This window comes from Corylus avellana, chromosome 9, assembly GCF_965113065.1.
Source record: "Corylus avellana chromosome 9, dhCorAvel1.hap1.2, whole genome shotgun sequence".
In the NCBI taxonomy this organism is placed as follows: Eukaryota; Viridiplantae; Streptophyta; class Magnoliopsida; order Fagales; family Betulaceae; genus Corylus; species Corylus avellana.
The window spans coordinates 22,848,529-22,868,302 of record NC_142498.1 but is presented as its reverse complement, the minus strand read 5'-3'; the positions used below and the strand labels follow the sequence as shown (position 1 = coordinate 22,868,302).

The 19,774-nt window shown below is 34.2% G+C and overlaps 2 protein-coding genes across 2 annotated transcripts; one reads left to right on the top strand and one right to left on the bottom strand.

Moving 5' to 3' along the window:
* The first annotated feature begins 1,897 nt into the window (after nucleotides 1-1,897).
* LOC132191109 (uncharacterized) lies at nucleotides 1,898-4,655 on the top strand. The gene is made up of 2 exons (XM_088510830.1): nucleotides 1,898-1,908; nucleotides 2,447-4,655. The coding sequence occupies exons 1-2, from the start codon at nucleotides 1,898-1,900 to the stop codon at nucleotides 4,653-4,655; spliced, it is 2,220 nt and encodes a 739-aa protein (XP_088366956.1).
* Nucleotides 4,656-4,697: 42 nt separating this feature from the next.
* LOC148583932 (putative disease resistance RPP8-like protein 2) lies at nucleotides 4,698-10,783 on the bottom strand. Its single transcript, XM_088510829.1, has 2 exons — nucleotides 8,867-10,783; nucleotides 4,698-4,787 (listed from the first exon to the last, which is right to left on the bottom strand). Exons 1-2 carry the CDS (start codon nucleotides 10,781-10,783, stop codon nucleotides 4,698-4,700), a joined length of 2,007 nt encoding a protein of 668 aa, XP_088366955.1.
* Between the last annotated feature and the right edge of the window lie 8,991 nt (nucleotides 10,784-19,774).

The following is a 19,774-nucleotide window of genomic DNA, read 5'->3' as shown; positions in this document are numbered from 1 at the left end:
TTGCTTCAAAACAACCGCAAAGACTTTGTGCTTTATTGCAAAATGGTCTTGTGATAAAAGCCAAAATAAAAACAGATGGCGGTTGGTCCACCTCTAAGGGCTAAAGTTAACATTTTTGTTTTTTGGCCATTAGGGGTGGCCGGATCACTCCCAAGGGCCAAAGTAACCCCCAACCTCTCAACACAACAAAGGTGGCCGGCCACCGCCTGGGGTGGTTGGTGTTTTAATTTTTTTAAAAAATTATTTTATTAATTTATTATTATTATTATTATTATTATTATTATTTTAATTTATTTTTTAAATATAAATAATATTTTATTAATAACTTAATTTGAACCGTTGGATAAAAATCAAAGGTCCAAATTAAGAATTTGATACCGTCGAATTCCCTCATGAATTCGACGGGATCAGGATCCGATGTTTTGACACTTTGCATTTTATTCGAAAAAAGAGACGCGCCTACAGAAGTCTGTGGTGCCAGTGTCACCACCAAATCAATGTGGTGGATCCCATAACCATTTCGTTGATTTTTTTCGCCTTGCCTTTACACAGTGAAAAGAGAGAACATTGGATTCTAGTGGCCCCTTGTGGTGGATCCACATTCCACACAAACATGTTATTGGATTAGGATTCAGATAACCATGAAAAGTAAAAGAAACATTATTTAATACTTCTATTATCTTATTTGACCGGAAAACTTGAAAGGGAACTTGCACTCAAGTCTTTGGAATCACCTTGCCGGTCTACCAGCTATTCAATGTCATCCAAAAAAAGGTAGAGTGGGATGCTATCTATTTCAAGTTAAATAAAAAAAAAAATTATTTATTTTATGGTTCAAATTTTATTTATTGTATTTAATGGTTTACATTATGATATATTATTCTAAAAAATTAAATGACATGACAATATGCTCAAGTGATCTACGTTTGAAATTTTTTTACTCATAATATATTAATATATGCATTTGACTATCATTTTAATTCAAAAACTTAAACTAATGAATTTGGGTCCACTTAAATATATTAACGACTCTTTGTATTCATACTTTCTCGATATAAAATTTAACACTCACAAGTGCACTTACAACCATACATATTTAAAAAAAAAATTATGCGCTTTACCAAATGAGAAATTGTAAAATAGTTGAAAGTGTAACATTTTTCAAGTATATTAGTGATTAGAGCTAAAAACATTAGATAGGTGACTTAAACCAAAGTCTTCAACATCATTACAAATACGTGAAACTATCGCGTGTGGGTTTGGATAGAACCAAGATTTCTCATTTGGTAGACCTTTAACTTAATTTCATTAATGTTTTTAAGAAGTAGTTCAATCAAATAAGACCACGTCTTATAAAACAGAAATTACTAGTTCAAATTCTTAATCTTAATTACCTTTAGAGAAGGTTATGTGATCCATCGTTTCGGACAGTTACTCAAAATAGGTATAACCTACAACTTTCCTTTTTTCTTGGACTTCCCAAATTAAATTATGTACCACCACCACACAAGCGTTAGAAAAGAGAAACCCTCTTCTTGGTGAGATCAGCCTTCATATAGGCCACCATCTGTAGGTTGGCCACAAAGATTAGCCTAGCCAGATCGCCCATTGAGGTCCTCCATGACTTCGTGAGTAGTCACATGTGAAACGTAAGTCCGGCACAGAACATGACAACTAATAGATAAACGGTGAACAATGATCGAACAATTACACTGTTCATCATCTTCAACCTCTAAAAATCACATTTCTGGATATGGTAAGACCTCTAGAGCCCCTAAGACTAAAAAAAAAAAATGCTCCCTTTATCACTCATAGCATTGTCTAACAACACTTAAAGGTTGAACATTTTTGCATTTAAAACATAAAGTTCTGGTGCCATACTGATTGATCATTCAAAATGGGTGATTGGTTTTTTTTCTAGGGTTCAGATCGATCGATCACTCTAACAACTGATCGACCAGTCCAAAACTAAAACTTCCCTAAGTGTCATTCGGACCAAATTTTCCAAGATTTAACGTCAAATCTTATTCCTTATAAATCTTTAAGCCCAAATTAAGAATTTTTTATCCCTAATTTAGAGCAGAGTATTATAACTTAGGCAAAATTAAATTTCTAGTCAGCAGTAACAGCAAAAGGCGAATATTCTTTAAGTTCCCTTTCCGGTCAACCGTAAAGCATTCACATTCTAAATTTTACACCAGTTGGTCTATTTCTTACCCCAGCCTGAATTTTATTCCCAGGAAATGCAGTTCATCACAGATCACAGAAGCTGAACCGAGGATGCTACTAACAACAAGTAAGGCACCTTAAATTTACCACGAAAATTCAATAAAAGTATATGTTTATGTACCAAAATCATAGCCTTTGATATTTATGAAACTTATTTTTCTTGACATTAGCAGTTATGTTCACGATAAATATGGTGTTCTTGCCGAAGTGTTTTTAGTTGTGTTCTTTTGTTTTCAGTTTTGAGCGGTTGGCTTTTTGTGGACAAGAGGAGACTCGTCCAAGTGTTCCCAGAACCGGTGCGGAAACTATGGGACGACTGGGAGCTGCGAATACTGGTCCTCATCAGCCTCACCTTGCAAATATTACTCATTGTGGTTGGCAACCGTAGAAAGTATAATCCAAGAGCTTGCCTCAGATTGTGTATTTGGTCAGCCTACCTAATGGCAGACTGGGTGGCAACTGTTGCACTTGGTGTCCTCTCCAATAAGCAAGGAAATCCCTGCACCTGTGCTGCCAATGTAACCAGTACTAACGATGACGAGCTCATGGCATTTTGGGCACCATTTCTGCTGTTACACCTCGGCGGCCCAGACACAATTACTGCTTATGCTATAGCAGACAATGAGTTGTGGATAAGGCACTTCCTTGGACTTGGTGTCCAGGCGGGCGTGGCATTGTATGTCACTATCACCGCCTGGAGTGGAACTTGGCTCTCCGTCCTCACCATTCCCATGCTTTTTGCTGGGTTGGTAAAGTACGGAGAAAGGTCACTGGCCTTGAGATCTGCAAATCGTGAGCAGTTTCTTGATTCCTTGCTCGATGCTCCTGATTCTGGCCCAAATTATGCCAAATTCATGGAGGAATTCAGTTTGAAGAAGGCCGAGGGGTTTAGTGTGTCGGCTGTTGAGGTGATCGAGGTTTCTCACCAGTCCGATGGTCGCAATGACGGTAACGACAGTGCCGCTAATACAAGTAAATTATTGCCTGATGCATACAGCTTCTACCACAGTTTCAAGTGGCTCTTCGTAGATCTTATTCTTAGCTTCCAAGACCGAGATAAGAGCCAGTCTTACTTCCAGAAATCCACTAATTGGGAAGATGCTTTCAAGTTAATTGAAATCGAACTTGACTTCGCGTATGATGCTTTCTATACAAAGGCACCTATAATATTCACTAAATGGGGATGCATTTTCCGCTTCATCACTTGCTCTATCACTATTATAGTGTTTGTGTTGTTCCTGTTTGTTGAGAAACACAATCACCTGCGGACTGATCTCATAGTTACTTGCATATTGATGGCGGGAGCTATTATTTTAGATTTCTATGGTGTCATTTTGCTATTACTCTCTGACAGGGCAAAGCTATGGTTGAGTGAGCACAAATCTGAAGTAATCTCTTGTTTTCAACGAATTGTTTCTAAACAGGTATCTTCTTTTCTACCTTTTAACAAAAAGCGGTGGTCAAATTCCTTGGCTCAGTACAATTTGCTAAGTTTTTCCCTTAGACGAAACCTCGTGCCTTTTCTGGATGATAAATGTTTCCAAAAGATTGTGAAGCATTTGCCATTTTATGAAACATTGGAAAAGCACTGGTATGAATACCGTTGCGAAGAAATCTCTAGAGAAATGAAGGAGTCGATCTTCCAGCACTTTCTGAAGAAATCAGAGGTCAGCAAAGAAAAAGCAAAGGTCAACAAAGAAAAAGCAGAGGTCAACAAACAAATATCAGAGTATGAGAAACATATCGGGTCTTTATGTAGTGCCAGAGGTGGTCTTGTTTTCAAAGAAGAAAAATATGAATGTTCCTCCTCATTCGATTGGAGCACTGAGCAGGTAGAATTCGACCAAAGCATTCTTATCTGGCACATTGCTACTGATCTCTGCTGTCACTCAGATGGTGGGGAAAACTTGGCCGCCAAAGATTTGAGCAAGAACCTATCGGACTACATGTTGTATCTTTTAGTCATTCGTCCTTTCATGCTGCCAATTGGGATTGGGATGATGAGGCTTCGAGACACCTGTGAGGAGGCCAAGGAATTTTCCAAGGAAAATGATTTATCATCAAAAAATAAGGACGAACTTCCCACAATGTTGCTCGAAGTGTGTACTGAAGTTGAACCAACAAAGGTGAAAGGGGACAGGAGCAAATCCGTGCTATTCGATGGGTGTATGCTTGCAAATCAATTGCAGAAAATGGTGGAGAAAGAGAAATGGAATAAAGAGAAGAAGTGGGAGTTTGTTTCTAACGTGTGGATTGAGATTCTGGGTTACGCTGCAAGTCACTGCAGAGGATATCATCATGCTCAACAGCTTTCCAAGGGCGGGGAGCTCCTCACTCATGTCTGGCTTCTTATGGCGCATCTTGGCATTACCGAACAATTTCAAATCAACCGAGGCCATGCCAGAGCCAAGTTGGCTGTGAGATGAGTGATCTGTTCTTGTTTTTTAGATGTTTTGTACTGATTCTACTCAAGTGTCTTCATGCAAAGAAAGAGGTATATTGTAGGATTGCTTGGATTTAGGTTTTATAACTAAGAACTTATCCAAATTCTTGATGATCTTTGAGGAATTTTATTTGTCAAATTGAGTCTTCTAAGAAACTTATACTTAATCTTCTGTTAGGCATTTTTTAAATTTTGAAATATTGGCCCGATTAAGAGTAGGAAAACTTCACAAAACCTTATTGAACTTTCACACTTTTTGACATTATTCCATGATGTTTTAAAACTTTGAATTTAAAATATTGAATTTTCAATTTTTTGTAATGTTCCCTTCCCTTAGAAATTGCCAGTTGGAGGTGGCTCTAACTACCCCATAGAGGTGGCCAGACACCCCAATTTTGCCCAAAGCCTACCATTTTTTCAAAAATAGAAGGGTTTTTTATTTTATTTTTAATTTTTTTTAATGAGTTACATAGACATGTTTTAGTTTTTTAAGAGCATTGCTATTGAGCTCTTTAAATTTGGCCTTTATTTAAAAATTTGAAAAATAAATAAATAAATTCAATCTTCCGAGATGAAAGTATATCTCGTGGTGATGATGGTCTCCAAATCAAGGCTAATGCCTTCGTTTCTCATCTCACGCAACATTTCCATCATAAATTTCAAGAATTTTCTTCTTCCGTAACTAGTAATGTCCTTAGGTATTGCCGGCTTCTTAATCGCCCAATTGAAAATTGTAGCCATTGCTTCACCACCTACGCTCAATTCTACCCCAACGTCTGTCAAAGCGAGCTCAATTGCAGCTTTACCCCTCAGTTTCTGAATGAAAACCCCTCGTAATTTCTCTTCGGGCAACAGAAACCCATCAACTGCCCTAACTTGTGCTACTTACTTGTTCTCTTGGATTACAGTCTCTTAATAGCTTAGGAGCGGAAGAGTTACGAGGGATTGGAAGGAGGTCAGAGAGTTGCTTCAGAACGAAGCGCTCGTCGAGATCGGTTTCGTTCTTGATGTGAATCCGTGGTGGCTGCCTGGCAGGTCATTCAAGTCTTTCAAGAGATTTGATGGAACATCTAGGGTTGAAAACGAATGGAACTAACGAAATTGCTGAAGAGAGGTGGAGCGAGTGGTACCTTGTTGTGTTAAAGCGCGAGAGAAGCCATGGACATCGCTGAGATAGAAACGCCATGAGAAGGCCTACGAGAGAGAAATCGAGGCAAGGACTGCAGAGAGGCTGTGACGCCGGTTAGTGTGTGTGAGCTTCTTCTTTCGGAACGCGCGACGTGCCATAACCTCTTCATTAGAGTGTTTTTTTTTTTTTTTTTTTTTTTTTTTTTTTTGATAAAGTTCAAGTACCCTCCTCAAACTATCACTCAATTAAAAATGTATTCTCAAACTTTCAATTGTGACAATATCCTTTCCAAACTACCACAACATTATCCATGTCCCCCTCAAGACTAGCAATAAGACAAAAATGCCCATATAAATTTCTCAATAAGACAAAAATACCCCTATAAATTCAAAAAAAAAAAAAAGATTTTTTTTTAGGGTTAAATACTAAATTAGTCCCTATGGTTTCACAACTTTATTTTTTTCCTCTGTGGTTTCATTTTTATTACAGGAGGTCCCTATGATTTTGATAATAGACCAAGTTAGTCTATCCGTTAGTTGACGGTTAGGAATTTCACATGGACCAATCAGATGTTGATACGTGGCACCTACTTAATTTTTTTTTTTGAATTTTAAAAAAAAAGGATTGGGGGTAGCCGAGCCACCCCCTTGGCCATTTGGGGGTGGCCTGGCCACCACCATCTGGCCGGATGGGGGTGGCCAAGCCACCCCCAATCTTTTTTTTTTTTTTTTTTTTAGAAAATATTTTTTTAAAAAAAAAAAATTAAGTAGGTGCCACGTGTCAACATCTTATTGGTCCATGTGAAATTCCTAACGGTCAACTAACGGATGGACTAACTTGGTCTATTATCAAAACCACAGGGACCTCCTGTAATAAAAATGAAACCACAAGGGAAAAAAAAAAATAAAGTTGTGAAACCACATGGACTAATTTAGTATTTAACCATTTTTTATAAAAACGAAAAATTTTAATTTAAAAATAATATTTTTTTAAAAAACAATTTTTTTTTAGAACGGAAATTTTTATTTTATTTAGTTTTAAAAAACAAAAAATTTCATTTTATTAAACGAAAATTTTATTTTTTTTAAACATATATTTTTATTTAAATAAAATTATAAAACAAAAATAAATTTTTTTAAAAAAAAAAAACGAAAATTTTCAATTTTTATATATATATCGAATTTTTTTTTAATTTTTTTCTTATAAAATTGATTTTAAAAAAAAAAAAATTGGCCAATGTTTGAATTTTTTTGTTTTTGTTAGTTTTAGGGTTTTTTCTCGAAGTTTTAGTTTTTTTGTTTTTAATTTTACTAAGGGTAATTTCGTCATTAGGAAAAATATTGACAATTTTTGATAGTTTGGGGGGGGACATTGACATAATTGAAAGTTTGGGAGGGACATTGTCAATTGAGTAGTAATTTGAAGGGGTTATGTAGACTTTCCCCCCCTCCCCCCCCCCCTTTTTTTTTGTGCAATAAGTATCCTCAAATTACCACTAAATCTAAACTTTTAATTTAGATAATGTCTCTCGACTCATTGACAAAAATACATTTATTAAAATAAATATTAATATTAATTAATAAATAACCAATTTATACAAAATTTAAAAAATTTCCCTTTTTTTTTTCATAAAGAACAAAACTATTTTCATTTTTGTCTTTTTGTAGGCATGGGATATTGTCAATTTTTTTGATTGTTTAGGGAAGATATTATCGTAATTGAAAATTTGAGAAAAACATTGTTAAGTGATAGTTTGAGAAAGGCATGCGAACTTTTTTTTTTTTTAAAAAAAAAGAAAGAAACTTCACTTAAATGCTAAACTTTTATGAGTTTTGCGATTAGTCTCTAAAGTTAAAAAAACTTTTAATTTAGAGTATTAAACTTTAAAATTTCCTAATTCCACCCCCACTTTAACCATCACATGACTATCAAATTGTTCCGTGACAATTACATGGTATGGCAATTTCTTATGACTTCTTATCTTGAAGGACAACTCACAACAGGTGTTTGGATACGTTGATGGCTCTATTGCGTGTCTCCGAAACTCATCCCAACTCCCAACACGTCTTCCAGCAGCACTACCCTAGAACCCAATCCCGATTATAGTGCGTGGTAGTTGGTACCAACAAGACAAACTCATTTTGAGTTCCATCATCTCCATTTTATTGAAGTCATACTTGCTCATGTTGTTGGTCTCACAACCTCTCGTCATGTATAGTATACATTAGAGATTTAAAGCTTGCATTATGCATACTATGTACCAACTTGTCACCCTCAAGGCCTCAAGAAGGGTGCCTTCTCGGTAGCTGATTATTTTCAGAAGGCCAGACCTTAGCTCATACTCTTTCATCCATTAAAGAGCCTCTTAAGGAGTCAGAACTTATCCCCTATATACTTGTTGGTCTCAGCACCGCTTATGATTCTTAATTTGATCCTATTTCTGTGGAGGATTTTTATGGACACCTGTTGACCCAGGAACAAAGAACTGAGCACAACACAACCGTTCCTGATTTGTGGGCCTCCAGTATAAATGTTGCTTTAGGATTATTATGAGAATATAATAATAAGAATATATTATTGCCTCACAGAAAAGGATATATATAAGTCTGATACAAGCACTCGAAACAAATCAAACAATTAAAGTATCCAACATGATAAGAGCAGTACTGCTGTCTTAACAGCCACGGCAACACACAGCGGCAGCAGCAACAACAAAATCAAGAACAACAACATATACAGCAACATTAATAGCAACAACTTAAAACAACAATTAGCATTTGGTGTTCAGGTGGCAGCTCCTTAAATGATCAGGTTGTCTTCCAAGGTTTTAACACAAGCCCAAATCTCCTGAAAGCAAGTAGATGAGTAACCATTCCGATACAAGCGTCAAACCTGTGATGTCAGTAAAAACTTTTTGGTGAAATAATAATATCCTTTTTCTTTTTTTTTTGTTCATGGCAAAGAATAGCTATTTAAAAGATAAGGAGAAATGAGAAAAGCAGAGCACTCACGACAGTGAATCCCGTCTCGATGCTTAAGTCGTCGCAGTAATAGTCGGCTCGAACTCGAAGATTGTCTTCGAGTTCCTTTGGCATGTTCCTTAAAACTATTTTCCAAGAAAAATTTAGGGGTAACGAAAGCTTCTTCAGCTTGTGACAGCATCGGATTTCCAATTCGCTGAGGACCGATATTGCTCCTTCCTCCACTGTCCATGTCTCCAATTCCTTTAGCATCCAGAGCTTCAGTATATTAAGCTCAGGGAAGCCTTCACGAGGCCACACCATTTCCTTCCCGGTGTAGGAATCGGCCAATAGCCGAAGGACATAAAGCTCTGGTAGCTTCGCAAGGATTGGCATGGGATCTTTTTTCAGCTTTGATACAGACAAAGTAAGAACTTTAATACTTTTCGGAAAGTAGTTGATCGACAGCTCCGGTAAGTTTCCAAGCAAATACACGTTGGTGAGATTCTTTAGGCTTGATAGAGGCATTAATTTGAGATTTGAAGGTTGACCATTCTCGTCTTTAGATCTTAATCTCAGACATTCAAGTCCTACCAATCTTCTAATCCACACATTTAATTTTTCAATGGAATCTAAATGAAATGTCAGACCTAGTTTCTTGAGATTGATTAATCCATCCAAACCATTCTTCACTGGACTATTGATGTCCACAAATAATCCCCATAAGGTATGGAGCCCAGTAAGAGAAATATTGGAACGTTTCTTCATAGGCATGTCAAGGCGTATTTCATTAAGACACAGATACCGCAGGTTATTCATCTTCCAAATAGAATTGGGTGGAGAGCTGATATAGGTGTGCTTCACATCCAAGGTTTCAAGGAAACGCAGCTTACTAACAGAGCGGGGAAGCGTATCCAAAAAGGTCCATCTTAAACCCAAGTACCTTAAGAGATAGAGTTGCCCCAGATTATGGGGCAAGTCAGGCTTGTAAACACGTTCTAGATCAAGCAACCTGAGCAATCCAAAGCCTCGATGACCAATGACTTCAGTACTGAGAAAGTTGCCTATTTCCACCGCAGGCGTATCTTTGCTTTGAGTGTTGAAGGACAAATAAGAGCGCAGATTTTGAATGCGCGAGTCTTTGTGGGAATAGTCTTTGATGTCACCATGCTCAGCAACACGGCGAACACCAAATTTCGGAGATGCAACAGTAGGGTGGATTTGGAGAAGGCCAAATACATCTTTTGCTTTCGACAAGCAGATATCATATATGATTTCAGGCATTTTGCATGTTTTGGGACTCCCATCTTTTCTCCATTCTGTTATTCGAATAATCCCTCGGTCTAAAAGTTCGTGTAGATATATTTCCGCATTTTTCTCCAGATCCCATGGAATCCTTTCAGTTTCCATCCTTTCAGTCTGTTCCCGTGACTCAGTTACGAACCCTTCTGCAAGCCATAAACGCAATAGCCTTCTCACAGGAATTTGGTATCCTCTTGGGAAGAGCCCAAAATAAAGCAAGCAAGGCCTCAACCCGAAGGATAGACGATCACTATTCATCATTGCCAAGATTAATGTTGATTCTTTCTGCTCTTCCAAGCCAATTACGACGTTTGATTCTTCACGTCTGCTCACACCTGATTCCTTAATATTCATGAGGAACTTAGTAATCTCATAGATCCGGGGTATGATATGCTTCATCTCCCTGCGGAGCTTTATTCTAGCCTTCAAATTCAACATCGTAAGAAAGATGAAAATGTACCTCCTACCAAAGCCCATTCTCCTTGCATGTATTCTTCGCCGGACAGATGTTTCAAGCAAATCCTCAATCTTGTAAACAGCAGTAAAAAGATTTTCCAACTTTGTAACTACTTCAGCACTGGTGATCAGATTCCGTTGTAGATTTCTTGAGGTCGCCTCTACCTTTTTTTTCACCCTACGGATGTATGATTCTCCATAGGACTCGGCTTCGAGTTGCCGTAAGACTGCACAGACGACTTCCACATCGTACACAACATCCATTGATTCTCTCCTGCCTCTCCTTCAATTATCCTCTTTCACCTTCCCCAACCAAACAAGGAATGGTGTTTCGTTTGTTTGAGAGCACCGGTTGCGGATGAACACAGGTGGCTCTTTCTTGGAAATCAATGCCTTCGCCTTTTTTTTTTTATCAAAGTGGGAGAGGGGGAAAAGAGAATGCCTTCGCCTTCTTGCTAAAGAGAGTTGTGTCTTAACCCTTTTTTTTTTTTTTTTTGTTTTACACTTTTGGGTCTTACTATACTATATATACGTTGTTTTTTATTTTCTCCTTATGAATCCCTTTCCATTGTAGTGTCTACGTTACAGGTTGGAGTACTTATGAAGAGAGTAACCTATAATTAAATTGGTTTAAAATGTCTAAGTATTAGTGAATACTAATAATTTAGTAAATCTAACAAAGGGTTATTATCATATCAAATTGTTATTGGCAGTTGTAAATGTCGGATTTGAATTTTGAAGGGATTGATGTCTTGTATCCGGTTTTAAAGCATTTACATATACAAGAGCACTAGCAACAACTTTCACAAAATTCATTATCTTCTCTAAATTCATTATCTTCCTAAAAAAAACTCATTGAAACGGATTTCCTTGTTGTTTCTTAAGGGCACTAATAACAATTTTCCTATAGCCTCTTTCCAATTCCTTAAATATATGAAAAATCTAAATAAATAAAAAATCATAAAAAGTCACGTACAACAGTTTTCATAAGCATTGGGAATGCTACCGTGCTTCTTTAGCACTTAGCTTCCCTATAACTTTTTTGTTCATATTTTAACAAACTATTTTTCTCTCATATCTCCTCCCTCATCTTTTTTTTTTTTTTTTTTTTCTTTTATGGGAGATTGTGTTAGAATTTTGTAAAAAAATGTGAGGGTAGGTATAGAATTTGTATTTTATAATTAAATAATATTTTAATGGTATATGCAAACATAATGGAAGCTATTGTGTAAAAAGTAGTTTTGTTTCCTAAATTTAAAAAATAAAATTAAAAAGAAGTTGCCGCTAATGCTCTAAACTAAGGAACAACCAGGAACCACAACGTTTTATCCTAAATATAGGGAACCAAAAGTGGTTCCCTTAACATCATTTTAATATAAAAAGCTTCTTTTTTTTTTTCACTCTTTCTTCTAGCATTTATTTGAAATAATATTAATTTAATTGGTTTTTCTTTTTCTCTATCTTTCTTCTAAAATTTAATTTAAATAATATTTAAGTTAAATGCAAAGGATATAATTATAGTGTTTATTTGAATAAAAAATAAAAAGTATTTTAATTTTTTGGGAAATCATACATAAAATCCTTAGGTCAACACGCTTTTTTTAAAAACTCCCTGGATATTTTTTTTAAAAAAAATTTGTCCTTGGGTAACTCGAAATTACTAAAAAACTCCATACCGTCAATTTTTGTTAACTATCCTTAGTCAACTCAAAACTCCTCATTTTATCTGGTTAAAATATTAATTTTTTATTAATTTAATTTTAAAAAATTAAATCTTAAAAAATAAAAAAATAAAAAAATTTGACTGCCACCCCTGGCCACCCCCCCCAACCCTTAAGGGGTGGCCGTAAGCCACCCCATGGGTGGAAAGGGGTGGCCCGCAGGCCACCCCTCCACCCCAGGGGTCTCGCGCCACCCCATTGGGGGTTTGGGGTGGTCGCGAGCCACCCCATTGGGGGTTTGGGGTGGCCGCGAGCCACCCCAAACCACCCCTGGGGTGGCTCGCGGCCACCCCTGGGGTGGAGGGGTGGCCTGCGGGCCGCCCCTTTCCACCCATGGGGTGGCCGCAAGCCACCCAGGGGTGGGCAAACCACCCCTAGGGTGGCTTACGGCCACCCCTTAGGGGTTGGGGGGGTGGCCAGGGGTGGCACCGCCGCCCCTGGCCATCCTTCAAATTTTTTTATTTTTTATTTTTAAGATTTAATTTTTTAAAATTAAATTAATAAAAATTAATATTTTAATCAGATAAAACATTGAGTTTTGAGTGGACTAACGGTAGTTAACAAAAATCGACGGTAGTGAGTTTTTTAGTAGTTTCGAGTTACCCAGTGACTAAATTTCAAAAAAAAAATACCCAATAAGTTTTTTTTAAAAATGCATCGACCTAAGGATTTTATGTATGATTTTCCTAATTTTTTATATTTTTTTTTAAAAAAAAAAAAGAAAAAAAAAAAAGCGGTTGCTAGGTACTTAATTGCTAGTGCTCGAATGATTAGCCATTTAATTAACAATGACAACTGCACATGCAGCTTAATTGATATTTGATTTCTTGTACGTGCATATATGGTTGCTCGTCTTCTCTGTTCTTAGTCTTTAATTTATCACATGATAGCTATTTGGTGGGTTTATTTTAATTTTCCTGATGTAATTGCCTACTTCTAACTAATGCACATCCTCCTCGTATGACGTTTCCATCTTTAATAGCTAACTTGGAACGTTTTCTTTTCTTTTTTTTTTTTTTTTTTTTTACATGTCCGCACAAGAGATAAAGAGAGATTCGAACTAATGACCTCCGCTTCATTATAATTTTGAGCAGTCATGAACGTCACATGTTTTTTCAGACATAATTATAAAAATACCAAAAAAAAATTGCCTCAAATTGAGTTTTGAAATTTTTTGAATATTGTTTAATTCTGAGCTAATTCTGTACATATTTAACAAGTAAATATAGGATAACTCGTCTTCTTCTTTTTTTTTTTTTTTTTTTTTTTAATTTCCTTTCCGTTCAATCTCCAGGCATTTCTTAAGCAGCTTACATTTTCACTGTTGACATAAAAAAATTTAAAAAAGAAAGGCCAATAAAAAAATAAATGAGAAAAAAGCTAAAAGCTACAAACTAAATAAATAAACTTAAGTTTAAAAAAAGAAAATGAAATGCGGTAAAAAAAGGAAAGAAAAAAAGGAGAGATCGCAGAATAATTAAAGGTCCGGTAAAGGCATATGCTTATGTTTACTTGCAAGGCAACAACAAGAACCAAACTTTAAAAAAGAAAAAAACAGTGAAAAGCTAGGTAGATGCTTGTCCATTTTTTTTTTTGTAAGTAGATGCTTGTCCAAATTAATTAAAACGGAAACGTGAAGCTGAAAATGCAACATCAAGAGCCAAATTAAATAATAATAATAATAATAATAAATAAATAATCAATAAATAGTAAATGGAAATACTTACATCAAAACTTTTTTTTAAAAAAAAAAGTAAATGAGAAAAAAGTTAAAAGCTTAGAAAAAAAAAAAAAGAATAAATGCAAACACTTATTAAAGGCTTACGTAAATTTATTTAAAATTAAAACGAATTAAAACTTGTAGTGGACATGCAATAGCAAGAACCAACAAATTTAAACAAGAAAAAAGAAATAAAAAAGTAAATGAAAATACTTTTTTTACATGTCTACAAATGAGGAGAAAAGCGGAAAGTGAGATTCGAATTAGTGAGCTCCACTTAACCTCCAACCAACTGAGTTACCCATTTGAAACAATAAATAAAAAAAATATATATATACTAACTAAAGGTAGAAGTTTGTCCAAAATTAAAATAGATCTTACAAGCTCAACATCAAGAGCCAAATCACTAGTTCGAATCCCCCTCCCCCTTCTTGTGCGGGCATATCAAAAAAAAAAAAAAATCTAAAAAAAGAAAGTGCAATAAGAAAAAAAAATGAGAAAACAAATTTAAAAGAAAAAGTGATGAAAAAGTGTCGCGGCACGAGACAAACTTACGGACAAAGTTTTCTTCCAAACTAGGTTGAAGGAATTTCCTTTAACCTAGTCTATAAAAGTAACATGGGAGATGAACATGTTTTTTTGATAACAGAAACAAAGTTGTAATAAATTTTATTAAAAACTCATGTGCATTTTACATGTTATTAAAAAAATGGATACATGTTATTTTTATAGACTAGGTTGAAGGAAATTCTTCCAACCTAGTTTGGAAGAAAACTTTTTCCAAAACTTAATTGGGTCCTTAGGGCCTGTTTGAAAGTGCGTTTGAGGGGCTAAAAGTGCTTCTAACACTCAAAAAATTCGTTTGAAAAAAAAAAATATTTGTTTGGTAAAAAAATTGAAAGCGATTTTAAGGATCCAAAAAGCCTAAAAATGGTCAAAATGCATTTTTGGCAAAAGCTTAAAAATGAAAATTTTGCCAAAAACGTTTTTTTGACTTAAAAACTCTATTTTTTAAACGTAATCCCAAAAAGGCTCTTAGTTTTATTTATGTTTTATTAATTAATGAGGTTATTAATTAGTATTTTATTTAAATTTTAAGAGTTGTGTTATTTGTTAGAACTTATCTCTTACAAGGAGATTTAAAGTGGCTCATATATTTATGAGGTGTGATAAAGGCACAACTTAAACTCAACTTTGACTCAACTTCAATTCTAGACTAAATTTCTCTTTCTCTCTCTAGTTTAAGGCTCTCTCTCTCCTCTACATGCAGTTTTTTAAAAAAAACTTAAGAGAGAAGTTGAGCCAAAGTTGTGCCTTTATCATTTTCTTATATTTATCACATATATTATATTAAAAGAGATTTTACTAAACTAAATTTTTTGAGTAATTAAGTATACAGATAATTACTTAGATGAAAGGTTGTCTCCCTTAATGTTTCATTAAAAGTTGTCTCTCTCGATGGAAGGAAACAACGTTTGATTTATGAATAAGAGTTTTGGCCTATCTAGAAATATACCTAAGATTTTCCATCAGTCACAACTTGAACGTAATACAATCGATAGGCGAGAAACTCAATCCAACCCTCTCCATTTTAGGTATATTGTGAGGGTTCTTAAATTCTACAAACTAGAGACATTAGTATTTAAGCCACAGTGGCCAAAATTGTAGTTAATAAAAAAAAAATGTTCTTTTGAGGCTTGACTCCTATTTGTCTTCTCTCTTCTTCCAGGAAATAGATCCTCTCCATTGTAAAGGAAATTGAGAGTATTCATTTAGTGCATTTAGGAGGACAAATTTGTTCAAAAAATTTGCTCTTCAAAAAATAAGGACAATATTACCCGCCTAAATGTATTAAATGTAAATTGATACTCTCAATTTTATTTGAAATGGACAGGAATATCCTTTTCCTTCTTCCGGGTGGTATCCTATTTAAGTCACACTTCCTTCTCTTTTTTGTCCCTTACTCGTTCTTATTTTTCCTCCAAATTCTTTCCTTTGATCTGCATCAAAAAGTAAATGAGAACATTGACTAAAGATAGGATGCTTGCCCAAAATTTAAACGGATCAAAATATGTATACATCAAGAATTAAATCTTTCAAAAGGAAAAAAAAAAAAAAAAGAGTAAATGAAAAGGCAATAAAAATATCGTAAATTAGAGAAACAAGTTAAAAATTCAAAACAAGCTAAAAAGAGAAAAATAAATGAAAAACAAATAAGAACACTGATTAAGGGTCTGTTTGGCAAAAGCAATGGCCCAGATACTGTTCATCATTGACCTGTTGACCCTTTTTCCCCCTCAAAATTTGTCACTTTTTTGACCATATTGCCCCTCTTATTTATTTGCTCCACAGAAATTAAAATCCCACGTATTAGCAGATTGTCTCCCCCCACCCCCCTGCGCTAGCCAGCTTCACCCCCACCGCCCCACGTATCAACCCAGGCGTATCATGTCACACGCGTCCCCCAATCCAACACTATCTTGAAACATTACCTGAAACAGATCTGAGAATCCAAAACCAAAAGCCCAAACAAAAAATTGAAAAATAAGAAAATTGCAATACGACGATAATCGTTTAAGAGAGAGAGATTATTGGACCTTTAACATTGCATTAGATTTGGTATAAAGGAGAGAAGGCTTTCAGGAATACCTTCGAAGTTCTATAAATGAAGTGTAGCCAAATCTCCTTCTTCTTCCTCCCTGTGCATTAGCTGTGAAGACGTGACCGGGGGATGCGAGTTTGGGGTGGGGGGTGAAACGGGCTCGCAAGCTTTTTGCAAGGATCAGTGCTCGAGTCGTGAAAGAGAAGACAGGGAGCTGGAGGAAATGACCTAGCGCTAGAATTTTTTGAAGAAACAAATGAAGGGTAATAGGGTAATTGTACATCAGGGAAATGACTTACAATTTTTTTAAACAGTGTCTAAGCTGGGCCATTGCTTTTGCCAAACACCACCTAAAGGCAGATGCTTGACTAAAATTAAAACACATACAAAATGTGTAGTTGCAATGCGACCTCAAAAAACAAAACTTTAATAGAATAGTTAAATGAGAGGACTAACACTGAACTTTAAAAAAGAAGCAATAAATAAAAAATGAATAAATAATAAAAAGAAGTTAAAATCTCAGAGGAAATTAAAAAAATAAAATAAAATATAACTTCAATAAGAAATAAAGAAGTTAAAGCTCAGAAAATTTATGACAAAAAAAGAAAAGAAAAAGAAAGAGAACATTGATCAAATAGATACTTTAAAAAAGAAGTTAAAAGCTCAAAAATTTATGAAAATAATAATAAAAAAGTGAAAGAGAACATTTGATCAAATAGATACTTTAAAAATGGGGATCAGAACATGTCGCAATGCAACTTGAAGAACCACAGTTTTAGAAAAGAAAAAGAAATCAAAGAGTAAATGAGAACTAGACTGAAGCCAAAAAAATAAATAATAAAAAGGAGAAGGCAATAGATGAGAAGAATGACACCAAGACTTCTTTTTTTTTTTTTTTTCCTTTTTTTTTTTTTTTTTTTTTTGATGAATGACACCAATATTACTTTTAAAGAGATCAATAAGCAAAGAACAAAGAAAAAAAAAAAAGTAAATGAGAAAAAAATTAAAAGCTCATAAAAACAATTAAAAAAAAAAGGAAAATAAAAGAAAATAAAAGGCAATACAAATTACAAAAGTAAATCAGAACATGCATTGACTAATACGCATTACGCACGCCGGTATCCAACAATAACCTAAACTCTTAAAGCAAAAGACAATAAACGAGTAAATGAGAAGAATGGCACCAATACTTTTAAAGAGAAGAAGCAATTACAAGGAAAAATCGCGAATGAGGAAAAAGTTAAAAGCTCACAAATAAATAAATAAATAAATAAAAGAAGAAAAAGCATTACAAAAGTAAATCAGAACATGCATTGACTAATACGCAATAACGTGAACTCTAAAAAAGAAAAGGCAATAAAAGAGTAAAATGAGAAGAATGACACCAATACTTTTAAAGAGAAGAAGCAAAGAAGAAATGCAAATGAGAAAAAAGTTACAACCTCATAAAAAAATTGGAATAGAAAAAAGAAAAGGATAAATTTAACTTACAATCTCTTATATATATATATATCTTTCATCACTTTGTAATTATATCTTTAAATTTGTAAAAGTGTCAATTTAAGGTTACTATATTTCATAAGTTTGCAATGTCAACCATCATGTCTAAATTCAGCGTTAAATCAAATGGTTAATGAATAAAATGTCTCTTATACTCCTAAGGTGTTTATAAAATTATAAAAATTAATTGATTTAATATTTTTTTAAAAAAAAATTCAGATTCACATTTGGGTCTGACCCACGTCAGGACACTATGCTTTGTTTTTAGAAAGAATTAGGTATTTTGGAGATTTCACTTCCCTCTAGGATTTAACATTGAATTTGAACCCGTCGGTAACATTGCAAACATTTAAAAAATTGTAACTTTAAACTGGGACTTTTTAAAATTTAAGAATATAATTATAAAAATAATAAAAGATCGAGGTCTTAAATGAAGTTTTTACAAAAGAAAAGGCAATACGTAAATCAAAACATGCCTTGACTAATACGCATGGTGGTATCCAACAATAACCTAAACTATAAAAGAGAGAAGGCAATAAAAGAGTAAATGAGAAGAATGACAGTACTGAGACTTTCAAAGAGAAGAAGCAACTATAAAGAAAAAATGTAAATGTGAAAAAAGTTAAAAGCTCATTAAATTAAAAAAGAAAAAGAAAAAGCTTTACAAAGGTAAATTACAACATGCATTGACCAGCTAATACGTACGCGCGGATGCCGGTATCCAACAATTAATAACCTAAACTCTAAAAAAGAAAAAGGTAATAAAAGAGTAAATGAGAAGAATGACACCAAGATTTTTAAAGAGAAGAAGCAATTACAAAGAAAAAAAGTAAATGAGAAAAAAAATTAAAGGCTCATAAAAAATTAAAAAAGAAGAAGGAAAAGCAATACAAAAGTAAATTAGCACTGACTAATACTCATGCAGGTGTCCAACAATAACCTAAAACTCAAAAAAAATAAAAGAATAAAATTGTAAATGAGAAGAATGACACCAAAGACTTTTAAAGAGAAGAAGCAATAACAAACCCTTTTCCCCTGATTTGAACAGGGAAAAAAAAAAGAAAAAAAAAAAAAAGAAGCAATAACAAAGAAAAAAAAATGTAAATGAGAACAAATTTAAAAGCTCATACCATTTTTTTTTAATTTAAAAAAACAGAAAAATCAATGAAAAAGTAAATCAAAACATGCACTGACAATTTGACAAATACGCATGCTGGTATCCACGCACGTAGATAGACAACTCGCAAACATTTTCTTGAAGAGGCGTATTAATATGAAATCTGTTTGAATTTATAATTGTATGGTTATAAAGTACAATTTACAAATATAAATGTTATATAAGTACAAAAAATATGTTAAAAGACACCTACAAATTTATAGACTAATCTTGAAGAAAGTTCATTTAACCTAGGGCAAAACTTTATCCTCTTGAAATTTTGAAACATGCCAGGAGCAGTTTAATTTAGTCTATATATACATGTAGTATTACCATAAAGGAGAATCAAGATTCCCGACAATTCTGTTATCTAAAATAGTGATTCGGTAGTAACTATGAGTATGCCTATATATATAAAAATTTCCCATTGGGGTCAATTCCATAAAGCAATTCACGTTTCAAAGTTTAGAATCTTGGGTCTATATATATATATATATGTATCTTAGTTCTCTTACAAAGACATGCACTTCATGAGATCACAGAAGCTGAACTGAGG